The sequence below is a fragment of the Pavona decussata genome, unplaced genomic scaffold (assembly GCF_977016875.1).
Source record: "Pavona decussata unplaced genomic scaffold, jaPavDecu1.1 SCAFFOLD_339, whole genome shotgun sequence".
Lineage (NCBI taxonomy): Eukaryota > Metazoa > Cnidaria > Anthozoa > Scleractinia > Agariciidae > Pavona > Pavona decussata.
The window spans coordinates 571,604-599,603 of NW_028145727.1; the positions used below are offsets into that span (position 1 = coordinate 571,604).

Genomic DNA, 28,000 nt, shown 5'->3' on the forward strand with positions numbered 1-28,000 from the left:
GCCACACGACAGAGCTTCTCTTGTGCGTCTTGATGCCTATGGGAGAGAAGGCTGATGTCGTCTGCGAAGTCCAAGTCCTCCAGCTGTCTAGTAAAAGTCCACTGGATACCTGTCCTCCGGCCTGCTGTAGACTGTCGCATAACCCAGTCAACCACCATCAGGAAAATCGTCGGTGACAGGTGTTAGTAAACATTATTTGTTAGTAAACATTGTTTGAAAACTACGTACTTCTGAGTACCCGAAATTAGCATGGTGCAAGATTAACTAAGAAGGAATAAATTTTGACGCTTCTTGTTGAACAAGGTGCCGTTGCCATGGCAACACGCAAGCTATTAACCGTCCACCAATAACGGTTTTTCTTAATTTTTAGAAAATGCACTCGTTAGATTTTTTCCATATTTTGTATCCAGAAAAACCCACAAAATACTGACATAGTGACGCTGCTTTCATGTAATTTTAACAGACAGATCTCCTGTAAATGTTGGTTTTGCACTTTAATTTTTTTGAAGATACCCTCTGTTAGATTTTGTTTTTGGTTCGTAGGTAAGTTACACTTTTAGAAAACTACTGTTTTGTCAAATTTCACGAAATTCTAACGAGCGGTTCCTTAGAAAACAGTTTATTTCCATTAAAATAACCAGTCACAATTTTTTGTTCAAATGCGCATGCGTGGCTTTTAATTATGGTTTCTCAGAAAGATGAAAAGCGTACAAAAAGGCTTAACTCATTGTGAACTCAATTTCTTTGTTCGGTGATAAATGAAGAAGGATTCACAAACGAGAAACTAAGTTATTTTAAGAGCAAAACTTACCTTTTGGTATAAAATCGAGTGGTCGATAGTATTTGCTTACCACAACCCTAGCGCGCGCTTAATAGCATCACTAACAGAATCTGTAAAGCGCGCGCAAACTGTGTTCGGCCACCTTAAACTCGTACTAATTGTGCTTTTGTACATACTCAGTGAGGTGCCAACTTATTTAAGCATGAAGTTTTCTTTTCGGAGCTTTCAAAAAGGAATATTTCTTTAAGGTTGCCCTTATTCTCCCGCCTCGCAGGTTTTTGGTCATAAAAGTTACAAGTTAGGACGCCAACTTATTTCAGTCCAATAATAAATTATCCGTTGTTTTGCGTTGTTGAGACTCTATTTAAGTTTTCAGACCGAAAAAAAAAAAAAACGGTTTATAGACATGAAATCAAAACCGTTACCGTTTGCCCAGTGGGATTGTCCTTTGGTGGTAACCAAGATACGATAATGGCTGTACTGTTCAGTGGTCTTGCCATTACTTGATCAGGAGCGCTTCCTGTTAAACAACGAGACCGTTATTGTAATAGTTGGTGGTCCTATTCATGAATCAGCTGACTTACATAACATACAAAACTACAACAGGCAGCGATGAAATGCAACTCCTGGTATACTTTGAAAGCAAATTATCAATTAACTTACTTGGCAAAAAACTGTGGAGTAGTGTATCTCACAGACGGGTTTATTTAGGCCAAAAAAGCATTTTTTCTTTATAAGCATATTCTTGTTTTAAACTATTTGAACCGAAGCAAATCGTTTCAGTGTAGTTTAATCGCACTCACACTCTTTAACTGATCAGTCTTTTCGGCCACTCGGCCTTAGACCATTAAACTGGGAACTTTAAAATATATATATGTTGTTGAACTAGCTTGAGGTCCTTATTGTGCTAATATTGGTCGAGTTTTGTCTTGTTTTCTTGTTTTTTGTTTTTTTTTTCAAATTTATGGACCAAGCCGAAGGCAAGGTAAACGACCAATATTTTCCCAATACGAGCCGAACAAGGTAGTAAACTAAGGTTCTTATTACATAGACTTTCTCGCTTGTTACTCTCCAGTTCGCCTTAAAGTTGTAAGTTATGTTTCAAGCAGTGCGAAAAAAAGTGCAAGAAAGCAAAAACTCCGACATGACGGTTTGAATAGTTCCTAATTCATAATTCAAAACATTTTTGCTCTGTTTTTTTTTTCGTCAAAATTGAAACGCTCCTTTCAAACCTACGTTTTAACGCAAGCGGTCCATGTTGGCGGTCCGTATAGGAAAATTCGGACCGCTCAGGGAGCCAATCAGAATGCTCCTTTTCAGCGCGGACCAGTTCAGCTATATAATATATTATTGTGATTGGATTGTGGCTTAACTTGCTTTTAGCGGCTTCTCTTACTCCACATACTTTAGTTTTCCTTATCTGAGAAATATGACATAAAAGTCAACGCGTTTTAGGCCATTTTTATACCCTGGGATTCGCTCGGTCTCCATTGCCGAAATCTTTTTTCTTGCGGTTTTCTTTTCCGTTCGTTTTCTTTCTTAGTTTTTTATTCTTAATATAAATATGATTTGCTTGAATATTAGATTAAACACTGGTTAATAGTTACCAGGAGAACAACGTTGCCATGATTCGTCACCACCCAGGTTTTGTTAATCAATATGTTAATATTTTAAAGGGTTAAGAATTGAATTTACGGACAAGCAACAACAACAAGATATTAAATGTGAATAAGGGAGAAACGAAGACTCGGAAAAAAATCCGAGTCCCAGATGGGATTTGAACCCACGACCCTCCATGATCTAGTCGGATGCTCTAACCACCGAGCTACTGGAGACTCTATGGTGAGCAATAGAGTCTCCAGTAGAGTCTCACCATGGAGTCTCCAGTAGCTCAGTGGTTAGAGCATCCGACTAGATCACGAAGGGTTCCGAGTCTTCGTTTCTCCCTTATTCACATTTAAGAATTGAATTATCCACTAATACAGTGTTATCCACTAATTATCCACTAATTATCCACTAATAAGGTGTTCTTGGTGATCAAACGTACTTGAGCAATTTTGCGGTTGTTCATCCCAGGCTTGTGGACAGTCAACCTTTCCATCACACAGAGATTCCATCTTTATGCAGGCACCAGATGGCATGAGCTGACAGTGAAGCCAGCCACCTGGGCAACGTGAAGCTGATGTGGGTCTCGAACTTGCTCTTGTCGTAGAAGAAACTTTCGTAAACGAAATAATTTACCAATTAATGTTGCCCATAGCAGCTAGCTAGAAATACATATCGTAGCATCTTCCTGATCTCTTATACGTTAAGTTCAAAGCATTTAACTGCGACGTCATAAATAAAGAATGAGACTTGAAAAAAAAAAAAAAAAAAAAAAAAAGAAAGGGCTAACGAAGCTCTTCGCCCTGTATAGGGCTCGTCAAAATAACACGCGCCAAAACATCTCAGGGCGACCTGCACCGTTTGCAACGTCTCACATTATTGGTAGAGAGGACAACAGAATGAACAACAAAACAATGCGCCGAGAGACAAAAATCAATAGCCCATTACCGAGTTTCTGTGAACCTCACTATGAGTGCGAGGCTAAGTGCAAAACTTTTCGTATGAAAATTAGTTTTGTTTGCATATGAATGAAAACTAATTTTCATAACAGAAACTTTGCACTTAGCATCGTTTTCATAATGAGGTTCAAAGCAACTCGGAAATGGTCCATTGAGCTGCAGGTTATCCTGGTTAAAGTCAAAACAAAGCTAAAAAAGATGCAGGCCTACTCTGAGACAAAGAAATGTCTTATGAAACATTTTAAAACATTTAAAAACAATCCTTGTTTTCCATAAGTGTTTGTTTTACTTACACCATATCACTAAATACGTGATAAACGCGCACCTTACAGTGCGACTACTATTACTGGGGTCATCTAAAACTGGCCAATCAGATCAAATTATGATACGAACAGTGAATAATTCCAAACTTTTGGGTTTTAGCTGTTGTTTTCCGTCCACTCGTGATTGTTTCAATCAGCTTTGGTTGAAATTAATTGTTATTGTCCTGTAATCTGATTGGCCAGATTTGTTTAAGTGACCCTGGTAACAGTAGTCGCACTGTAAAATAACTCTACACTTTAAAAATAGTTTACTTTCATTAACCAAGCGGATACGGTAATTTAGCCTGGATTCACCCTGACGAAGGGCTAGTAATATCACTAAAAATTGCAGGTTAATGAAGGTTATGAGGCTCACTCACCAGACTTTGGCTTGGATTTGATCACAATGCTATGCGTGCCTTGTAAACCAGGTGAAACCTCAAACACGTAATAGACGCTCTCTTTCAAACGACCCACCACAAACGTTGTAGCAGTAGTGCGACCAACAGGCCAATGATTGACACCATGAGGAAATATCCCATAGTAAATGTAATACGTCTGAATAATGGTACATAGAAGATTTTTTTGAGCTTTAAATCTGTAATTATAATTTAAGAGGGTCGGGGACACTTTTAACGCTACCCAATTTTAATCTACAATGGCGCCATAAGGCATTCTCATTTCTAGCCGCAAAACTTTGGAATTCGCTACCTACGTATGTTAGAAATGCCAAGGATATTTCTACTTTTAAATGTCTTTTGAAGAAGCAGGTTTTTAGATAGATTTAAGATTTAAGTAATTTAGTTAAATTAAGTAATTTTTCAATTATTTCTTTTCTTTTTGATGCTTTTTGTTTCACGCACATGTTTTAACGAGTTTTTATCACTCCTAGATGTAGCGTGGGTAAATAAAGTATTGTAAGTTGTTGTTGTTGAATTCACCAACACCGCTGGATAACAAGACAAAAGACGCATTTATACAGGGTTAGCCTCAATCTGAAGTAAAATATTCACAAATACCAGTGAGAAGATGAACTTTTCACAGCTCTATGTACTGTTTTATTTTAGGATTCAGCACTTTCCTGCTGGTATTTGTTGGCCAATCGATGGTCAATCAAAAATCACAATTGTTATCGATTGTCACCGGTCATCGATTTATTTGTACGCCAGGTACAGCTGGGCCCAGTTGTTCATAGCCCGATTAAGCTAATCCTGGATTAATGTGAACTTTGATTCAGGTTTAATTACTAATCGGTAAAGATTCTTCCAAAAGATTTTTGTCCCTCAGTTTTGACTTAGACTTTTCTTTACCTTTAGCTTGAAATTATGCTTTAAAACCACTTCCAAAGAGCGAAATGAAAACCTCGATTAACTTTTAATCGTAGATTAACGTTAATCGGCTTTCGAACAACCCAGCCCTGGAGCCTTACGTTTCAATATATTGGTTGGAGATCGTCCATTTTGTGTGATACCATCATCTTAAATTTAGTCAACTGACTTACCGTTTGACCTGATTGGTGATTCTTTGGCGGTAGCCAAGCCAATTCTATGGCTGTATTGTTCAAAGGAGTTGCAGTGAAATTCCATGGCGCGTTTCCTGTTAAACAGTAAACCGTTATCAAGTATTTATACTGACATTCTGATTTTTCACTTTCAAATTATTAAATGGATAAATTACGATGGCATTGGTAGTACCGTGTCTATTGGTAAAAACAATCTCTTAACTCAAGACTTCTACAGACATTCAAAGCAGGATTACAGGTATACAACCTTTTTCTACCGATAAAATTTCGAAACTCCGCTTACCCCAGTCCTGAACAATGACTACAAAAACATTGTCATGCCGTAGTGTATCAGAAATTTCTAAAGCTCATTCAAAATCATGCGTTTACCGAGTCTACATTAGTAAAATCACCAAGAAATGCGCTTTAATGTTGAAAGAGTGTTGAAGGCGTAAATAGTGAGCACTTCCTACGGCCTCTCCCCCTTCTTGCCTAGCTCATCGTCTTCATGGTCAACTGTACCAGAGATGATAGGAGACTGTTCCTAGTCAGCCCAGAAGCGTTAAGAACGGGTGCCTCCTTTTGCTACTGCGCACACGTTCTGCGCATCTCAGGATTGTCTGAAAAGCTCTGATTTCCTGAGGACGATGACTACTAATTCAAAGGTATTTTTGCGCGGTTTTTGACAGTAAGGAAATAGAAGATCTCAGCAACGGTCATTGAAATCCAAAAAGAAAAGTGGCGGTAACTAACATTTTTCAGAGACAATTAAGCTTTAGCTTCAATTTGGAAAAATATTCTATACATTGCTATTTATTTTAAAGCCCTTTAGCGTTATTGTCGCTTAATTGTCTCTGAGAAATGCGTAGTTACCCCCAAATTTCTTTTTGAATTTCATTAGCCCTTGCTAAAAACTACTTTTCTTCCATAACAGACATAACAAAAAGTAAGATCTTGTTTTCTTCAGTACAAAAATCATAAACTACGCAAAAATACCTTTGTATTTGGAGGCAACCTCCCTATAAAGTCGCATTCCTTTCAGGCCTGTATTTTAGGCTTTATTTTTGCTTGATACGTCAATTGCAGGAAATTCAAAATTGCTTGCTATGTTAAATACTGCCTCATTTCCTTAACGTCTTTCTTTTTTCTAGTTATCAAGTAAACAGGATTTTGCAGTTGCATTACTTACGGTCTCTGCACTGGCCATTCCAGTTAATGAACTCTCCATCGGGACACTTACAGGTCACTTTCCACTGTGATTCCTTTACAGTTGTCATGCCATCGGGGCATTCACAGCGAAAAAAGTTTACAGGGTCAGGCAGGCAAAGATGTGAGCAATGTCCCAAAGTCGAGCATAAGTCGTATCCTACAACAATAGATACAGTACTTTTACACGTATGCAAGGAGTTAAAGAGGCAGTATCATGGGAGATCGATGGGAGATATGATTTTTGGCCAAAATTCACTAAATTTAAACTTTGAACACTGTGTTAATTAATTTCTCAATCGCTAATTTAAAGGAATATTAATAGTGATTATAAGACGAAAGGTTGAACAAAAACATAGTACAACCAGCGATTTTTAGTGCGTTACAACAGCGAAATTTGAAAACGTCCGCCAGACGTTTTCAAATTCGAACCCCTCTCTATCTTGGTCATCTGCCGGCGAAAACATCCTTGGATAGTTTCTTTGCATTCCGATAGTCTTTTGATGGACTTTTGTCATTATATCTTGGCTGCTATCAACCGAATAGCGTCTTTCCGATTTTCGATGTGTTACTAAAAATAGCATGATACTGTCCCTTTAAGACGATATCACAAATTTACAAGGAAATATGTAGTCCTGCTAAACATTCTATAAAATAGATAAGGGCGTTAGTTTCTAACCCCGGAAGTTGTAGTGCTGCGTCTGTGAGTGGCGGAAACGAATGTTTCGTTGCTTCAATAGACTATATAAGGTTATTTGGCCACCATAAAGAGATTCGAGTGGTGATATTTCAAGAGTTAGCCCTTTGTCAGATCAGAGCGATTTTCGTTCCCTACAATGGCCTGAAATGCTCTCATTCTGCTAATCTGGTTAGCATTTTCACCAAACAAAGTTTCCACAAACGAATTGTATCTCGCCATTTTTACGGGTAAACGTATAGACTGAAACCGTTTAAATCACTAAGAAATACGTTTCCGTTATTTGAAATAAATGTGATGGTATATTTCCAGCCTGGTGAATGAATGAGAATGATGTATAATTCTAGAAAGTGACACAGGCATCCTCGGAAAAAAGAAAAAGAAAAAAGGTCTTAGTTTCGACTCCTGATCATGGAGCACTCGGATTTCTTTTTTGAGTTGAGTTTTTTTTCAGTTGAGTCACTTTCTAGAATAATAGATCATTCTCCGTATATTATTTGCTGCTAAATGGCACGATGGTAACGTTATCTACTGTACCTCATATAAGTTCTGTCAACTTCTCAAAAACGTATTCAATTAATTATTAGCCAAACGCCGAATTCGTCATAACGAGTTTTCGTTTATAACGATCCCTAAATATAACGAACACTTTCTTCAATCCCTTGAAACTTCGTTAAATCGGGGTCCCACTGTATGTTGACTTGGCCTTCAAAGCAACACCCTGGTTGGTCCTTGAAATGCCATTATGAAAATGTTCCAAACGGCGAGCTAAATTCTTTCCAAAAATTTTATTCCGTGACCCTATAGATAGGATACTCACCTTTCTGTATATTCCAATGTACCACTTTGAGACTCTTTGCCTGGGTAACATTAGCCTTTATAGTCTGTCGAGAGCTTCCATTTGTCTTATTGGCTCTTTGGATAGATTTTGTACTCCAGTCGACCCAGTAGATGTGATCTTCAAAAATTGATAACGAGGCTGGCTGTTGCAGCCCGGTCAAAATCACAGACTGGAGACAAATAAATACAAAAGGAAGTAGGTAATTGACTAATTTTGTTGCATCCTCATAACATTATATTCTCAACTGGGCGCGTAAAATGTCAACGTGGTCGTAAAAACAGCAATTTAATTTCACAGTAATTAAGAGAAAACACACAGATGCTTTGGAGGCTCGAAGACACTGTTTCGGCGGACACTTACGTGAACTGTAATTACAGAAACGTCTGTCGAGACATGTCCCATTTTGGGAGAGTGCTTGAAAACCCCAGATCATTCTTGCTAAGTTCCATGACTTCAAAGGCTCTGAACATCATCATATATAGCCTAAAAAATTGACTTCTCACTACAGATAACATCACGGAGGGCTATCTATTAACGGTAAATGTTGTAGCAAAGCCAAAAACGCAAGCAAGTATAGTTGCAATCTTTTGTACAGCAGAGAAGTTATGAGTTAACCATTGATCCAGATCATTCTCACCTATCCCTTTTTTAAAATAAACTCCTTTGAGCTCATGTATTTAAGTTCCAGGATCTTCATCTTCTGCTGTAAATCATTTCCGACTCTCAAGTGCCTTATCTTTGGTGTGATTTTCAGCTCATTATATCGTCACAGACTAACTGATATGGTTAATTACTCTAACAGGTTGTTGGTGCAGAAACCCAGACGTTGTAGGAGCTGTTTTAAACAGCACCGAACTTGGAGTAAACAGGCCCGGATATGCGGTTCAGGAAATCATTCGGATGAGATATTCAAGAAAACACGGAATTTGTCTACTATTTGTACCTGTTTAGCATAAAATGAACAAATTAGACTCAATACTACTAAAAGGATATTGTTCCTTTTCGTTAAGCAATAGTTTACTGACAGTAAGATTGTCGACATTACGTCTTATTTCGGACTGAAGAAGGTCACATAATTAAATTAACCAAACAATAACACACCAGACTGTGAGTATTAAATAAGTGAAACATATACCATACTGCGGGTGAAAGATTGAATAGAAGAAATACCCTCGCAGTTATTTGTGAAGTTGCGAAAAGAAAGCCTGAAAATATTCAGGCTTGAACGAGATTCCAACCCATGGCCCATAACTTCTGCGATGCCGGTGCAGTGCCCTACCAACTTACTGATATAAAGCCAACTAGGTCATGGGACCCAGTTCAGTTGGAAGAGCACTGCAGCGGCAACGAAGAGGTCATGGATTTGAATCCCGTTCAAGCCTGAATTTTTCCAGGCTTTCTTTTGGCAACTGCTTAAGTTGCGAATTAACTGGGAGGATCTTTCTTCTATTTGATCTTTCCTCCGCAGTTAAAAATATATGTTTCATATTTTTACCTTCATTTATTCTTCCTTCACAGGTATATTACGAACTCACAACATGACCAGCTCCCGCTCGGTTGGTAGAGCATCTGCACCGACATCGCAGAGGTCATGGGTTCGAATCTCGTTCAAGCCTCAATTATTTTTTGGTTTTCGTTTTCGCAACTGCCTAAGGTGGGTAAACAACCGCGAAGGTCTTTCCTGCTCTTAACACCAAACTGTCTCAACGTAACTCGATATGACCATGAAACTGAAGTTTCTCTCTTAGGGATATCCAAGATTTGTTGAGCACAAACGAAGCCCCACGAAATCACGGGAATGCAGTGACGTGGCGAGCTAGCTATTAAAATCCCGTGGTCAGTGGTCTGACAATAGCAAACACGAGATAAAAGTAGGAAATTTGACACTTGTAGCGCTATCTTAAATGGTTTGCCATCTTTAAAAAAATTTTGTTTCCCTTGTAATAGCGGCACTGTACTGTATTTTAACATGATCAAAGCCAACGCGTCCCCAATCATCCTCGGCGCTCGAAGAACGTGACGCATATCTTTGATCTGATCAGGAAGATACTCCAAGGACGCCTCGCGCTCGAGTTCGGTCCCAAGCCTCAGACATGCAGCTCAGCTCGCTCGACAAGCCCGATTAGGCTTGGGAACGAGACTGAAGCAAGCAGTCAACAAGCAGATCAACTTTATTCCACTTTTACTGCCACTGAATACCCCCCTTTTTAAAATTTCAAGCATGTTTATAAGTTATAAATAACTCCCGAGGAAGGGCGCTTGTTCGAAGAAACATACATTACGTTACAAGGCTGGCCTATCGTATACGCCCTAAGGTCGAGCTGTGGAAACAAATTAAAGTTACCTTAAAAAACTTGATATGATCTTCATCCAAGTTGGTACGCCATATTCGTGACGGCGAAGGCCATTCCGTCCGGTACAATTTTTGGTCTGAGCGATCGATGGTAAACTGTGTGTTGACTGATACGATCAGGAGAGTATGAATCCCAGCTTCGGGCATGACAGATTTTTGTATGTAATCATAACTGTAGCGGCCGTCAAGTTCATGGTGAAACCAATACATGTACCTAATTGGAAGGAGACTCTGTCACATCGCAATATGTTGTACAACTTAATATAGTGTAATGTAGTGTAGTATAGCGCAGTGTAGTGCAGTGCAGCGTACTGTAGTGTAGTGTCAAGGTGTAGTACAGTGTAGTGCAGTGTAGTATAGTGTGTTTTTTACTGTTTTTTGTTTTTGTTTTTGTTTTTCGTTTTAAAACAAAATTGCATGACGAGTGAAAGATGGTAAGAGCGTTAAGTCTTTGTGAAACGAATTCAAAATCCACTCTCGGCACAGTGACGAAAGGGATTATTTGGGAAGTTTGAGTAACTAAAGATATTTTTCCTACCTGCAGTTGACCTCTTTAGCTACATATTGTTACAGATCTTGTGTATTTTACCTGAGCCTCGATACACACACCGTGTCAAAAACAAACTTTTTCACACGTTGATTGTAAAATTGGTTAAGGTTTAAGGTTTTTATTATTATGCACTATTTCAATGGTGTACAACAAAAGGAAATTACAATATATAAGAAAACAGTACTATTCACGAACTGCAGTGTAATTAGGGGCTGTAGTATTTAATGAAGAAAGTACTTTCCGAATAATGTATTTTTGTATATATCACACAAGTGAATAGTACTTCTCGCGTAAAAAATGAAAATAATAACAATAATAATAATAATAATAATAATAATAATAATAATAATACTAATAATACTAATAATACTAATACTAATAATAATAATAATAATAATAATGGTTTATTAACAGATCCACTGGGTGGCTTTTCCCTGCCGAGCACTGAAATTACAATAAAAGCAATGAAACATCTAATAATTTTCGGCATCGTTTCAACAACAAGACGAATTTCACAGAAAAATTGAAGAAACTGTAGGAACTAAACAAGTGTCTCCAAAAGTTTTATTTGTCTGCAAGAAGGCGAGACGGAAATTTCTACAATAAGAAATCGCTTACGCGTGGCGCGCGAGATTTTAAAATTTCGTACCATTTGTCGGTACATTGTCACAAATAAAATAATTTCTTAGTCGACGCGACTAGTTAAGCTTGTGTGGTATATACTAAAACAATTATTCACCTCACTGTCGGAGTGACTGATTGATATTTACCTCACCGTGAATATCCATCACTATTCACCTCCACTTCGGGGAATAATTGTTAAGCATTGCGCATTCTTATTGCGCATAATTTCTTGCGTCATTAGCGCGCTAAGCCCGCGCGGGTGTTGAAAACATATATAGTCTGCTTAATTCCTATATGCTGCTATTACCCTCTTTATGTTAAAACATTTCTAGGGAAAAAATGACGGCAGAAAAATGAGTTACTGCCAGAAATACGAACTTGCCCACCACTCATGGGCATAAAATAGCGATACTGAGAACTCGCACGCAAGAAACGTTTTGGGTCGATACTACTTCGAATTTTGCTTCCCTGCCAAGAAATTCACCTTTAGTTGCCAATTATGTTTCATACATTCTATGTATAATGTTTTTCTAAGCTCTGCTTTATCTATGTAACTTCTGTTACCACCAGACATGGCAAAAACTGATCAAATAAACTCATTTTCTGAAGCAAATATTACAAGCGATTGTGGGGTATATTGAGTGGATCGTAGCTCCTTGTGGACATGGTGACCTATCTTTTTTATTTCACTTCTTTAAATAGTGCACAGTAGGTGAACAATCACAGAAAGTTTGAGAAAATTTTGACGACAACTTTTATTTCACGAGGATCACCTTAAGAACAGGGCGAATGGTTCAAAAAGAGGGTTGTCCAATGCTAAGACGGCATCGCGTGAAATTGAGTGCACGACACCGATAATTAGATCCTCGCCCAAAAAAAATCCACTCTGGCCAACAATTATATACTATTTGGCAAACTGTGTAATTAAAGATTAACTATATCCCTTCCAGGACTCGAACCCGTGACCTCTGCGTTACCGGTGTGATGCTCTACCAACTGAGCTATGAAGAGGTCACGGGTTCGAATCAAGTTGAAGCCTGAATTTTTTTCAGGCTTCTAATTTCCAATTGCATAAATTGGAAAATTCACTGCGATGATCACTACTCACTTTCATCTACATCCGCAGTTCATATATGAATCATTTCATATACTTTACATCATATATCCCTTCCCTAGGCTGAGCTCCGCAAACGTCATTGACAACCATGCGCATTGTATTCACAAGTATCAAACAAGACATCCCTATATGAAATAAATGTGATGTTATATTTTCAAGCCTGGGGAATGAATGAGAATGATGTATTATTCCAGAAAGTGACACAGGCATACTCGGAAAAAAATCCGAGTGCTCCTATCAGGAGTCGAACCTAAGACCTTCCGATTACTAGTTCGGATGCTCTACCACTGAGCTACAGGAGACTCGTGGGAGCTAAGGCCATTAAACTAGGTTCATGGGACAAACATCCTGCGTACTGCTAGGATTTGAATGTCGAACGTGTGGTACTATATGAAATAAATGTGTTTATTTATAAATGTTATTTCATATAGTACCACACGTTTGACATTCAAATCCTAGCAGTACGCAGGATGTTTGTCCCATGAACCTAGTTTAATGGCCTTAGCTCCCACGAGTCTCCTGTAGCTCAGTGGTAGAGCATCCGAACTAGTAATCGGAAGGTCTTAGGTTCGACTCCTGATAGGAGCACTCGGATTTTTTTCCGAGTATGCCTGTGTCACTTTCTGGAATAATACATCATTCTCAAGACATCCCTACTATGCTACTCTCACAGAAATGACTACTACCTTCTTACCCTTTTTCAGGATCTAAAACAATATTTCTGTGACTGTATTGTCTTGAACCGGATTTCTCAAGACTGATTAGAGTCTTTCGAAAACGGCCGTCTGTAGTGGAAACCTTTATAGCACCGTAAGCTATCCAATATATATTGTCGCCAAGCCAGTCAACTGCCAAGTCATACACGTGATCGGGCAAGTATCTGTAGATGGTCTCAATACCTAACAAACAAATAAAGATCAAGCAATAAGAACTGCGAGCTTTCAATGACGTTCTCTCCTCTTTTTCGTTGGATATACATAAACCCGGAAGCAGTTAAGTGGAACATAATAATAATAATAATAATAATAATAATAATAATAATAATAATAATAATAATAACAATCTTTTATTAGGAAGCTCCATCACTAAGAGTGGTTTACATAGAGGTCCTTAAACTAGATAAAAATTATATAATGATACAATTAGAAATTATAAAATATAGAGCTAAAATCGAAATATATATAAACTTAAATATAGAAAGCAGAAAAAAGACACTTCTTAAAAATTCTTACAAATACGACTTTAATCCACTCTTACAAAATTATTGACAAGAAGTTCTTAGGAATACTCGACAGCTTCAACAGGCGGAGATCCGAGAGCTCACGGCGAAGAAACCACGCTTAAGTAAAAGGTCAGGCGCAAAAGAATTTCACATATCAAACTTCATAAGCCCTCCCCCTCCCCGGAAAATACCTTTGAGAGAGGTTTGCATCCTAAGAAGGTTGACACTGGCATTCTACACGTGACGAAGTAACTGTTGAGATCGCAACTGCCGTGCATGGAAAGTCATGCGAAGGTGTTTTTCTACTTTGGGAGACCATCTTTATGTTTTGTACGCAATGTGAATCCTCGGAATATAGTGAAATAAAGGTTTTGAACGATGTAAAATCTTAGGCAGTCGAGCGCATGGAGCCCAGAATAAATAGATTCCAGGGAAATATTCTTGTACACGATCTTCCCAGCCGGCAAGAAGTTAAGTGGGTTGAAACAGGTCTCGGCTAGAGTGCCAACCAGCAAGTAAGATCGTCAGATTGAAATCCAAATTGTTGTTTCTGAGTTTTCTTGAAGGCTAGTAACCGTTGCGTTGACCTCGTTTGGTTTTAATTAATTACGTTAGATTCCTGGTGACCCCTACTTTCTTTATTATAATGTTTCCTTACCGATCTTCAACACTTTTGGCAAAAATGGCTAAAACTTCTTGTAGAAGTTTAATTTCGCCAACATTGTGGCTAATGGTCATTTGCAAATACCCTCTTGAACAGCTATGTTTGAACGATCGTGCTCAGACAGTTGAAAATTTAAAATTACTTAAGATAAAGTTTGACTTCAGGGAGGTGCTAGTACCGATGAAGTCTTTTTAAAAACTAAGGTTTCTCCAATTTGTGTCGTGTCTCCGAAACAATTTCAGTGAGCCCAGATTTGATTTGTGACTGTCATCACTAAGTTGTTCTACAACCACAACGGAGTTAACTGAAAGTGTTTGGTGTGGAAGACCTGGCGCGAACGTCCTTGACCCGGTTTCACTGAAGCGTGGGCTACCTGTGGCTAGAGCGCGGTTTCACTGGAACACTAAGCGAAATTGGTGCCTGATTATGAGGATAATCTTAAACCTGCTTACAGCTTTGTTTAAAGGTAAAATTAATTCTCGTACAGCACCGAAGTCAGAAGGAGAGTAAAAGGAGGTTGCGAGCGGGCTAAACAAGTCTGGAAGGTTTAAGTATTAATTTGACAGAAGCCGCAAGAACGGTCAGTAACCGTTCTTGCGGACACATCAGTATGACATACATTTCGTCTTTGCTTTTTTAAAAAAAAATGTTTCACTTACCAGATCCATTGAGAAATGAACGATGGATGGAGTATCGGTCGGCCCAATACATGCGATTTTGTTTGTAGTGAAAGTCTACAGAAATAGGTTGAGAATCCCCCAACCCTTTCCAATATACAAGTGTAGTCTCAACACCATCATGTAGCGTGAATTTTCTGATTTCATTCCCAACAATATACAGAAGGAACGCAGGAATACCTGAAACAGAGACAGAGGAGATTTTAAGTTTAAGCTACAAGCAAAAAAAAAATTTTTTATCTGTTTCGAAGATTATCATTGAGTCGGGAACAAAAGAATTTGTGCTCTCGCTTGAGAAATAAGTATACATTTTTGGCCAATGGTCTGCATCCCCACTGATTTGCCGAGCCCTCAGTTTTTGATGCGATGTTGCAGTGTAACACTTTGCTAGTAGTGTTATTGCTGTTGTTACTATTTTAAATAAATGACAGACAATAGCAGTTACATCTTGGATTCAATATAAGAAAACTTCTCCAAAGGGAAGGGCTTATTCGTATGAGCAAAAGTTGCGCCAGTCTTGAAATCGATCTTTGACACCTATACGAAACATTCAAACGGTATACATCTCATAACCCTACTGGTAAGAGTAAACGGTTTGATATTCGGAGAACGGATCCGTTTTCCACTTTCCCTGTAATAGCTTGATAGAGCCTGAAAAACTTTGACCATTAAGCCTTCAAGGGTATATAGTTCAGCGAAGAATATTAAGAGGAGCTCTGACAAGCTCATGAGTTAATTTGAAAAGCTGCGTTCTGATCATGAAACCACCATCTTACAATTTTTTGATACATTTTCAATTTGTTTTAAACGCTTTCATGAAATGATGGAAATCAATAACAGAACATTAAAAAAATCATCTTAAAGTGGCATCAATTTGTCGTATCAATTTTTCATCTTTGTATCAATTTTGGCCACTAAAATAAGTCAGCTTTGACCGTTCAGGGAAATCGGTTACTGTTTGGAAATAATAACATCTTTCCCACTTCATGCCATGCCATCAGTCTAATTTAATGATAATAATAATAATAATAATAATAATAATAATAATAATAATAATAATAATAATAATAATAATAATAATAACAATAATCTTTATTTATATAGCGTTATTTCTACTAAGAAACCAATAACGCTTTACAATAATCAGTACGTGTAAAATATGTGATAACAATACATGAAAATAATAAATAACAGTAACACCTAAGATATACAAAGACTATAATATGAATAACTAAACAAGATAGATATTTACAAGAAAAATAATTCAACAATAATAAAAGAGTTAAAAAGCTTAATTTGTAACCCGCGAAGGAAGCACTTCGTGGACGTACTATATATTCCTAAAGTTTCACTTTCATAGCTTCAACGCAAGAATACGGTCACCTTGGCGGCAGAATGAACTAAAAAAAGTCCAGTTTAAATGGAACGAGAAAACGTTCAAAGACATTGCAGATGGAATACTTCATGTTTACCTTGATCTACATATATGTGTTTATATATGTATATTTTATTTTAGCTTTTATTACAGTTAATGTGATGTCTTACAATATTTTATCAACTTAATAAATGTAGATGTAGATGTAGAAGAGTTAAAGATGTCAAATGGAGAGAGGAAGGCTCAGAACGTTGTATACATTCAGGCGGTTGTTTGCTGTCGAATGGTTTTCGCGTTTTAGACTCATTTAAAATTCTTTGCACTTTCAGTTAACTCTATTTTTATTGTAAACTCGCAGGAGTCTTGAGAGATCTCGAATTGTTAATTCAGCTTGTTTCGACGCTCACGACGTATTATTCTGCCAAGCACTCCTGACTGAACCACCATATGACAAAAGCCATTGTTTGGAAAATTAAAGCTAGTTTGTGGCACCACTTGGGTTCATTGAATGGGCCGCTTTGTACATGCCACACTTTGCCTTAACAAAAACGAATCTTAAGGTAACTGATGTTTTGGTTTCTACCTTTCTGTGATTGCGTTACAGATCTTTTTATCCTTTTGGCGTTAGAAATCACACTTTCTGCTTTCATGTTTCCTCCAACTTCTACCTGCAATGTAAGAAAGAGAAGATTAAAATTTCTTTTTAAATACTCCATCATCTGATAACAATTTCGCACCAAAGCTATAGCGTAATAAGATCAAAGAGTTGACAAAAATAGCCTAGAGCAAACTCAAAATTGCATTTTAGGATGTCATTAACAGACCTAAAAGATAGAAGCACCGTAAGCTTGCACAGTATGATAAACAGAGCCACCGAGAAAAGTGATGCTTCTTCCGGGTTCAGTGAGAGAAGGTTGGTTGGGAGAGATGTCCCAGTGCCCCATGACAAAATTCTGTCATGTTTCCATTGATTCACCCGCCACCATGTCGAACCATGACTAAACCTTATTAACCCAGTCAAACGGGATGAGTTTGCAGTTGTGATTTATTTCATCTGCCACGTTTTTTCATGATTTTGATACCGATAGTCATGTTCACGAACAAATCTGCAACTGATCTTATGCCCTGATCGCGCCATACTTGCCCAATGAGAGTTCTCCCCATATCCTTAACCCGTTCCAAAATCATTGGTCCGTTCATGGTACACTTCAAAAGGATTTCATCTACAGACTCGAAGAACACTTTTTCCGGAATAATAACTTTGATGGGTTAACTTGGCCAGGACTTCACCCGTGTTACGCAGGCGTGAGTTAGTAATCACCTCGTACAGCATAATAAGTTGTTACTAGAACGGTGTTCTCTTTTGTGTACTTTTTATCTTTTTTCGTCCTCTGGACTCATTAGCACATCGGCAATCTTGTAATTTGTGAGGGAACTGAAGTCTTAATAAGCCTTGTGGTTTCCCTCAAAAGTTTTCTTGCCACTAAAGTATGGCAAAACAAATAGATATGTATATAAAAAAATAAATACCTCAAAAAGTAATGCTCAGTAGTTTTCAAGTGACTGATCGCACTTGAGGATGAAATGGTAAACAGTTTCCACGAATAGGTTCGACTTGTAACTTGTCTGCTGCCGTTTAACTCAACTCAACTTACGTTATTTATAGAGGCTAATACTACTGTTAGTACTGCACTTAATGAAAATATAACAATAAAATCTAAACGTGTACTATGAGAGATACAAGTTATAAAGGTACATATATTTGACTGACTTAAAATGGTACAAAATAAAAAATATATGCATTTCAGTCATTAATATTTACAAAGAGTTTACATGCATTTATGAAACAAGGACTGGCGTAAATGGTAAAGTAGTGCTGTGTAAATTGTCAGTTACTGAGATAAGCTTTAATTGTACATCTCTCTCGCTGTTCACGCCAGCGTACAATCAGTTTATTTTAGGTCCAGGCGCAGGTTAATATTATGCAACATTTGAAATTTTGGTTACAATCAGTGTATTGTTGCAATCAGTAATGCTATATACAGTTTATTTATGAGTGGTATCTCAGTATTGCGAATTTTAGGAGCAGCTACGCGTACTTGAAAACTGAAGCGGAAGGTTCAACGAGTACATAGCTACACATGACTAACTTGTTTAATATAGGAAAGATAACGGTGAGCAATAATAGTTATTTTGGCCAGTTGTAAATACAATATTGATTACTCACATGTTCAGGGTGATGTCCGCTTATATAGACCTAATACATGGAAGGAAAGCCAAGTTACCTATGCAGACCATTACTAAGTTAATGCCAGCTCACCTTGGGTACTGCCTTGTTCGACACTTTTGAACGTACGGATCTGTTAGCCAGGCCAAGTCGTTCACGAGCAAATTGAATCCACGAAGACGAACTCAACATGAGTTCCTTGTTGCCTACAAATGTCTGTAATAGCTTCCTAGTTGTATGATCCTCGCGATCAGTTGACAAAAGCTGCCGCTTAACATCGGGGTGCTTTTTAGCAAATCCCTTCAGCCCATTTGCCGGAAATTTATAGCTCGCTGCTTGTGAGAAACAGGCGAGGAATATGGCAAAAGTTAATGCCTGTTTCTCCATCTTTATGCCCGAGCAAACAAACTAGCGCACTAACTCATGCTGCGTAATCATAATAACAAGCTTCTTCTGACGTCAGAGCAACATTATTATTTTATGGAAATCTAACGGAATATAATTATTCAATACTTCGATTTTCAAAAATTAGAAGAATTGACTATTGGTTTTACACGTTTTGTCGCTGAATTGAGTAAAATAATTACTATGAGCTACTTGCAGTTGTACCAAAATACATATTTGTAATGATTCTCGAATACTTTCTACTGCAAATGTTTTATACACTTGCTTGACCACAGTCATTACTTCCGGTATTCAATACTAGCTTCAGGTGAGAAATAGCAAACCAAATTCAGTAGAGGGTAAACAATTAATGCAAAGTTTGGGATATTGGGCTTCTCGTAAGGAGCCTATTAAAAACAAGGGTCATTCTGACCACTGATGGAGGGAGGCAGGGAAAAAAGGCTTCGAACCCTCTGAATTGGGCAGATGATAGCGTCTGGCCTGCGAACAAGACTGATAAACGCAGCGAAAAACGCAATTGTCAGTTGAACTTTTTACAAGAGTTAGCACGTTACCGGTGAAAGACGCAGGCAGAAGTTTCGGGTCATATGTTGTGTCACTTTGAAACAAACAAACAAACAAACAAACCGGAAATCGCCTGATACCCTGATGCAATATCGGCCTGTGAAGAGAACGGTGTATTATTCGGTGACTGACACAGGCATACTCGGAAAAAGGAAATTTAGTCGAGTGTTCCTATCAGGAATCGAATCTAAGCTCGTCCGATTACTAGTTCGGATACTCTACCACTGAGCTAACTAGGTTCATTGGAGAAACATCCTTCATACTGCTAGGATTTGAATGTGCAATGCGCAATGGAATAAATGTGATGGTATGTTTTGAAGGTCGATAAATAAAGTTTTCCACAAACATGGCTCGTTCAAGGGACTAAATTTTATTGGAAGCCTGCTATAGAGGGCGAGTTTCCATCCGTTATAGGGGATTTTACAATGAACAGTGTATAACTCGGGTTTAAATTGGCGTAGCGGAGTTTGCGATTAGACACAGGCTGACGTCATTGAGTGGTGTGACGGGTATACGTGATCATCCAGAGTCTAGAGTCCAACCCAAGTAGCCGGACAAACATAGGCAAATTTTCGCAAAGGCGAAAAATCCAACAACCGACAGTTGCAAGTGACCTCAATCAGGTTTAGAAAGCGCTAGAACGTTTGATGCCAGGTAAAGGAAAGAAATATTTGTCCAAATATGTCGCCTGAGGCTCGCATCGTACTCCTTTGTTCTCACTACGATTTGACATCATCTGTCCGTTAGCCTGGAGTACAGACGCATGGCAAGATGGAATCTATTACTTTGTTGAGTAACACGCTTCATCCCAAGCAGAGCTGACACCGAAAATTGTATAAATGCTGATATGTCGAAAAAATAAATAGAAGTAAAATAAATTAAGACCAAGAAAACGGAGAATGTATACAGGGGAATAATATTTTCTTCAAGTGACCAACAAGCCTTGTTGTAGAACAAAATCTAATGAGCTTCCTTATTTTTTTACCTTATTGCGAGCGCACGAAGAATATCAAGTTATAGTCAGTGAAGTCACAGAAGCAAGAAAGCTCGAACGAGTGTGGAATATCCCTTGAAAAATTCACATTCTAGCAAAAATTGAAGTTTCAGAATGACGTATTTTGTCCACTAGATCCAGAACCTCATTTTCGGAGCTTTGTTACAATCTGGAGACATATTTTTAGTGGATGTAGTAAACAATCTCGGATTCCAAACCTGGGTCTCGGCGTCAATTTCAACAGGTCTCGCGTTTATCATTTATCATCCCCATTCTAAAATGACCTCATACTTCCAGGCGCCTCCAAACGACTGGTAATGAAATATGAAATTTGAAGAGGAATGTAGGCGTGTGAGGGAGCTATGTAGTTAAATGGATGTCTTATTCAAACAATACAAAGGAAATTACCATGCTTCCCTCTAACCATGTGCAAGGACAATCTGCGTGACAAAATTGTGCAACATTATACTAATACTATACTATCAAGGTGGCTTAAAACGGTTTCTAGCACTGAATTCACTTCAATCTTTATTAATTCATCCTACAATAATGGTATGAAAGCAATGCCTAAGCATTGGTCAATTAATAAATCTACAGCAATTTTCTATGGTCTATGCTATTACACACTACTAAATGACGTGAATAAACGTTCAAAACTCAAGGTGAACCACGAGCCAAAGGCAAGTGGTTTCACTGCCAAGCTTGGAACATTTTATGGTGTCATCTTATGGTCTATAAGGGTATAGATCATAGATAACTATCATCAATTTGTTTTTTTACAACAAAATTGAAAAAGTGCGAGCGGAATTGCCTTTATTTCCCGTTGAGAAAGCGCACGCGTTACATCTGACGTCATTTTATTGGCTGTACTCTTATAGACACTAGCTACGAGCCAATCAGCGCGCAGGATTTTGACATTTGTTGAAAAACAAGGTATATTCATTTTTCTACTTAAACGGTTTCCATAGCAATTCCATAGCAACAATTTTCGAAAGTAGGGTAAGGTGGCTCTGAACCTCTCCTAAAATATTTTTAAACTTTGCAAGAAGTTAAGTCATCGCTTTCGAAAGTAAAAAAAGTGGGGCCACCACGCTCGTTTTTTAGTTCAAAACGTTTAAAGCTCATATCAGGTCTGTTTTTAACAGGCTATATTGCTGCTACGATGATCTATTATATTGAGTCGAAAAATTGATCACAAATTATTGACCAATGCTAGGGCATTTCTTTGATACCATTACTGTTGTATCAACTGATAAAGAGTGGTAACAATGATCCATCAAATAATAAGTGTTGAGAAGGGTCGGAAAGGGTTGTCTATAGGGTTATGCTTTGTAAAAGCAAAACTGAAAAGGCTTTTATCAACACAACGGACGCCCAGTGGGAGTCGCACAGGTATGTCAACCCCCATTTTAACGTGATTCTTATCAAATTATCTGACGATAAAACACGGGCTATGATTAGGCGAGTCGAAAAGACAAGACTTTCTCAAAGTCGCTCGCAAATGCGTTGGAACAATTTTTAAATAATTTTCAACGTATTTCGGTTTCGTTCGGAAACATTGTCAACATTTTAAAACGCATTGAGAAAGTTCCTCAATGCATTGTCAACGTTTCCAAAGATGTGTTAAAATGACAAAAATGCGTTAAGCTGACAGTTCGGACCCTGAAAAGTTCTCACCAAAATGACGTCACTTGATTCGATTAGCAGGGGGAATAAGTCGAGCTCTCGCTCGCTCGAGCTCTGACGATCGCGCTTCGCGCTCTCTCAGCTCGACTTGTAAGCAAGTCTAGGTGCGAAGCAGTTCCAGAAAATGGAACTGTAGCTGTGATTGGCTAAAATCGGGAAAGGAATGTTGTTCGAATGTGAGCAGCCGTTTGTGACGAGCCACAGAACGAGGGAGACTAGGTTTTCTGGAGGATGGGGAAGAAAGCATTTTATCAAGGGAGCACTTATTTCACTTTTGGCTCCCTCGCAGGGGCTTTTTCCAAGTGGGACGCTTATCGGAGACCGTACGCTTTTTAGAGCATTTACAGTAGAGAAGCTTTTCAACTAAGTCCCCCAACTAATCATAAGATAATCAAAGGACAACCGTGGGTATGAAATTTTTTTCTGTTCTAATTAATTATTCCGAATTTCTTTGATTCTTTAAAGATCCGCGAAAATTGGACCTCCTAAAATAAACTCCTGATAAAACCAATCTAGGAAAATGACACTATTTATTTTCGTGTAGATAAATTACCAGAGTTATGACCTACTTCTTTACAACTACTCGGGGCAGTGTCTGCGGTCTTAGGGCAAATTTTAATAAGAACTGTTGAAAAAGACACCATCCCGTTTCAAGAAACAAACAATGGATCGCTGCGGAACAACCCTTAATCATAAGCTCGATGTAGCTGTAGAAATCGAGCATCCATTTTGCCCATTACCCCACGTCCGCACAGATGTCTGTAGTTGAACTGTCGACTGACAACTTCTTCGTCTCAAGAGCTTACCACACTTTAAATTGTTCTGGCATCTCGTATTTGTGAGTACTGCTTCTTCAAGCTAGTTGAGATTTTTTCATGGGCAGTGAGTGGATTTCATCGGTGATCGGTTCCAGTGATAAGTCCTTGGGAAAGTTTGTTCCCGCCAAACGCAAAAATAGCAATCTGCGTTAAAGCTCCACCGAAATTTTCACAGTACACATATCAGAACCAAACGGTACTTGATCAAGCAGCTGCAGGGAAAAGTATTTACATTTCTAGGCTTTCATTGAGAATAGCTGATTAGTTTGCCAAAATCCTTTCGTAGGTGCATTTTACTCTTATCAATTTAACAAAAGTATATGGTCATCTCATGCGATCATATATTTACTGTTGACTCTGTGCAATGTTCCTCACAAAAAGTAAGTGTTCGGTTAACGTCACACGATTTAGTAATGGTGAAAAAAAATTGCCAACAGGCAACCTTGTGAAGGTGTCGGCTAGATGACCGAGCCTAAGCAGTGATCAGGGTGTCGTCATCAGTCAGGTCTCCCAACATAAGTGGCAGCTGATCTTCTGCAAATAAAAATAAGAATATTTTTTCTCGTCCTTGTTCAAAGACATTTGTACATAAAATAAGCTATAAGTTCAAACCTCACGCATTAACGGCGCGGCGCGGTTTAGTTACCAACTTCTGTGACATGAAACCACTTGATGCAGGTCCAACCCAGCTTTTAGTTTCTCCACTATGCGCTCAGGTCCTTAATTTCAAGACTAGATCGAGAAGGATAAGCGAGTTCACGTGCTCTTGTTACACCGGCGAGGATAGCAGAAGCCCAAGGGTTTGATTCATGATGTCCTCTATAGTTAGGATCAGTCCTAAGTACAGTTACTTTCTAACAATATACTTTAATTTGTGTTCAAACAATACTAAGACTTCCCTCCTCAAAAATTCAGGAGGGCACGATTTTTAAACCACGAACACTCTCGTCGAAAGAAACTGAAGAGAAACCTTTTCTCCTTAAGCTTTTAATTGTGTTTAGTTGCAAGGCATGCTCTTCCTGTTGTCCAGCAAGTGGCACAAATTCAAATTCCGTGTGAATTGTAGATATATAAGTAGCTTGAATTGTAGAAAAATTGTATCTAAATGATCACATCAGCTCAGTTTCTTGGAGATAATTGCGCTTTTCTACCGAGCCCATGAAGGCGATTACATGCCGAGCAAAACCGAGCGGTAGCCTGACTTGGGAAGGCAAGGAGGAGCCCCTTTTACTTGTCTAGAACTAAAACAACTCGCTTCACTGGCGGATTTTTCTTTTACCCTGTCCCCAACAAAGAAGGTAACAGAGTTCCGACCTACAGTGTAGTCGAATACCAGCCGACTAACTGGGGCTACCAGAAGTTACACTTAAACGAGCAAGTAGCAAGTCATGGTATGAACAAAAGACTATGAAATTGTGACACCTGTTTTAGCTGTTCGACCGTGTACCATCCCCGTAGGCGTCCTTGGTAGCAGTAGCACTCCAGGGACCTGTTTCTCGAAAGTCCCGGTAACTTACCGGGCCCGAAAAGTATATTTTTAAACGTTTTTTTGGTCGATTACACAGTGATTAAAGACATGGTACTTGGCCAATGTTTTCATAGAATTGTAAGATTTTAAAATTTAGTATTCAAAGCTAACAAAAATTGACTTCTTTTAAAAAACATTTATCACCAAAGACACTTATCGGGCCCGATAAATTACCGGGACTTTCGAGAAACGGACCTCAGGCCCGACACTCATTTACCTCCCTTCAGTGGCTACTTCTTGGGCCACCTCAGCAAACCTATTGGCTGACATTTACCTCATGTAACCCATCTAGTAAGGCCAATAAACCTTCTCGGAATAACCTTTTGCATAGCCTTTCATGTGAAATGAGCTTTTTATTTTAATGCAATAAAAATCATTTTTTTATGTGACAATTTGCTGGGGAGTTAAGGCGACTTAGAAATGATCAATTCTATCGAGCTCCCTTAGCTTCTACTGCCATACCTTCATCAAAGCTCTCTGAAAAATCGTGAGGGTTGAAAGGCAGATTCGCCAGAGTGCGTCTATACTTTGCCTGACGGCTATGTTTGCGAACGAGGTAAATGACGGTAATGACAAGGACGATACCAGCAATGGCCACAGCAATTATCCAATAGGGAAACGGCTTGTTCTTGGACAAAGACGAAAATCCTTTGGTTGGTGACGAGATGATCGTGAAAGACGGCAGTGGCTCGGATGCTGAAGCAGTAGGAGCTACATGAACAATTGTGGACACTTGTGGCAAGTAAGACCATGTAGTGGTCGAGGTTGTTGCTAACGACCTCACAAACGGAGTTTCCTGCGGTTTTGATGCTCCAGTTGAGGACACTTCTGGCAAGGAGGTTATTGCTGATGACCTGACAAGTGAAGATAACAGTGGTTTGTTTGCGACGGACGAAAACACTATAGGCGTGGAAGACCACGCGGCGGTCGACCTGACAAGTGAAGAATGCTGAGGTTTGATGGAAGACGTAGCCATCGACGGCGAAGCAGACACTAAGAATATGATATGAGAAAAAAAAAATCAAATAAATGAATGGATAAAAGAATGACTGACTGACTGAATAACGAAGGAACGTAAGAATAAATGAATGACTTCGCTAACAATCCGTTAACGACATGCAACTCTTTAATGCCGGTCAGGATCATAATGATGTTCCGTCAGACCTTCAGTCAATTCATACAGGATCCCTCAAGGAAGCGTCCACAAGCTGTTATAATCTCTAGCGTTGAACTGCATGACGATGATACACTTCTGTACTTTGGTAGAAATAACGTATGGGAGCTCGAATCTAGTGTTTACTCCTTATGTAGAGAATGTGCCCAATTGCCTGCAAACCAATTTTTTAATTCTTAATCTTAATACACTGTAGTTGTTGTTGCTTGGAATGGAGAAATAAATTTAAATATCTTGGTGTTGTTATGGATAAAATGTTATCATGGAAAAAGGATATAAGTCATATAGAAAAAGTGATCTCTTCTAGGTGCCATAACGGCCTCTATTTCTAAGTATAATGCCATGGTTCTTCAGTTGCTCGCCTTTTGTGCCTAGTTTAGGAAAGTTGTGGTAAAGTAACTTGACAAGTCGCACAGCTTGTATAAACAGGGGCTGTTTAGTTGAACCATCCTATGAAATATATGATATTTCATTTATTCATTTTACTGGAATGTCTCTTGTTTTCAGATCTCTGAGTAGTTTGGCGCTAGACCATTCAGATCGTTAAACTAATTCTCCCTTTATTAACGGTGACGGTGAAACGTCAAAATATTTTAAGGCTCTCTAAAGCTAATGACAAGCAATTTACGGACTATCAACGGACTGTATGCTGATTACTTATATCCTTGTTTGTACAGACCGAGCACGCTGCCTGTATAAACCCATCAGCTGGCCGGTATTGGTCAAAACTCTTCACCAGACAATTGTTAGGTATGCCAGCATATCAACATTGCAGCACCAATTTACTATTAAGGTGACTCGACCCAGTTATTTTTTGGTGGTACCACCCTACTTTGAAGCTCTCTGGTATCCCCACCTTTACTTTTATCGTAAGTCTAACACATAGAATGTATAACATATAGATCAATCTACAATATAGCAAAAAAATTTTGGCGATCGGAGTAAATGTCACGTGGTTATAGTGCCACGCCCCTGTGAGGTCTGAGTCGAAATTCTGCTGTTGCCGGGTTTTTTTCGTGAGAATCTCTCGGCTACACATACTGCGCATTAGTGCCTTGCGCTGAACAAAGTTTCAACAAAATCGCAAAGACCCAATTCGAGAAATTTAGCGCTTTCCAAATTTAGATCATAATTTATGTAAAAATGATAAGCAAACTTTAAACGATTATATCTGATAAACTATGAGATATATTCCTTTATTTTGGGGATCTTTATAACAGGTGGACCCTTGCACGTCAGCAGAAAGCTTTAGGGTCTTGTAAATACGCCCGATTTCGAGCAATGCAAACATATTGAAATTATAGTTTTAGCTATTTGTTGACGCTTGTCAACGTTTCGGAGTCCTCCTCACAAAAAAGGCATTTTCTTAAAAATTCGTAGTTTTTTTTTCCTACAAATGTTTTCAGGGCTACAATTGATTAACTAACTACCCGGATTCCGAATTTCATGGTCATTGAAAAACTGTAACATTATCTTCTATAAGCCCAAACTTGAGTAAACATTGAAGATTTTTAGCGTTTTGGCTGAGACTGTGCTTTGGGAGTTTTCTATTGTTTCGAGTCTGTCATGATACAGCATTCTTGTTCAGCACGCGTGTAATGACCACGCTTGCCTGACTTCCGAATGCACTGATTGGACATTGAACTATGTGTAGCCGAGAGATCCTCACAAAAAAAGCCGGTAACAGTAGAATTTCGACTCAGACCTCAAAGGGGCGTGGCACTATAACCACGTGATATTTACTCCGATCGCCGAAATTTTTTTGCTATATTGTAGATTGATCTATATGTTATCCATTCTATGTGTTAAACCTACGATAAAAGCGAAGGTGGGGTTCAAAGTAGGGTGGTACCGCTAAAAAATAACTGGGTCGAGTCACCTTAAGTGGCACTTTCCCTAAGAACGGTCCACTGCGTTTCGGGTCGGAAAAAAGTTTGCCCTCAAACTTTGCCCAGAAAATCATCTTGGGTCATAAGTAAATGAAATGACATTAGTTTTTGGAAATACGTTAAAATATATTTTTTTGCAGGCCACAACAGTCAGAGCTGTCGAGGACTCTAATTTGAGCGTTGCGAAAATAAAAAAATTGCATAAAATTGATGAGCTCGCTGTTCGAAAACCAGAAAATGC

General features: G+C 38.6%; 2 protein-coding genes across 3 annotated transcripts in view; both read right to left on the minus strand.

Moving 5' to 3' along the window:
• LOC146453295 (uncharacterized) overlaps window positions 1-19,095 on the minus strand; it is a 49,326-nt gene extending 30,231 nt beyond the window's left edge. Inside the window, exons 1-11 of the mRNA XM_085096778.1 lie at window positions 18,795-19,095; window positions 17,058-17,142; window positions 15,082-15,279; window positions 13,231-13,435; window positions 10,237-10,459; window positions 7,872-8,061; window positions 6,338-6,514; window positions 5,149-5,243; window positions 4,028-4,205; window positions 2,829-2,999; window positions 1,207-1,301 (exon numbers count right to left, since the gene is read on the minus strand). Coding sequence (XP_084952904.1) covers window positions 1,207-1,301; window positions 2,829-2,999; window positions 4,028-4,205; window positions 5,149-5,243; window positions 6,338-6,514; window positions 7,872-8,061; window positions 10,237-10,459; window positions 13,231-13,435; window positions 15,082-15,279; window positions 17,058-17,142; window positions 18,795-19,088 — 1,911 coding nt within the window. The 5' untranslated portion in view covers window positions 19,089-19,095. The remainder of the gene's footprint in view (window positions 1-1,206; window positions 1,302-2,828; window positions 3,000-4,027; window positions 4,206-5,148; window positions 5,244-6,337; window positions 6,515-7,871; window positions 8,062-10,236; window positions 10,460-13,230; window positions 13,436-15,081; window positions 15,280-17,057; window positions 17,143-18,794) is intronic.
• Window positions 19,096-22,783: 3,688 nt separating this feature from the next.
• LOC146453296 (receptor-type tyrosine-protein phosphatase S-like) overlaps window positions 22,784-28,000 on the minus strand; it is a 31,804-nt gene continuing 26,587 nt past the window's right edge. Inside the window, exons 17-18 of one of the 2 annotated variants that reach the window (XM_085096770.1) lie at window positions 25,159-25,689; window positions 22,784-23,702 (exon numbers count right to left, since the gene is read on the minus strand). In XM_085096770.1, coding sequence (XP_084952896.1) covers window positions 23,641-23,702; window positions 25,159-25,689 — 593 coding nt within the window. In that variant the 3' untranslated portion in view covers window positions 22,784-23,640. Of the gene's footprint in view, window positions 23,703-25,158; window positions 25,690-25,795; window positions 26,025-28,000 lie in introns of those variants that run through there. The other variant, XM_085096771.1, reaches the window with a different exon arrangement.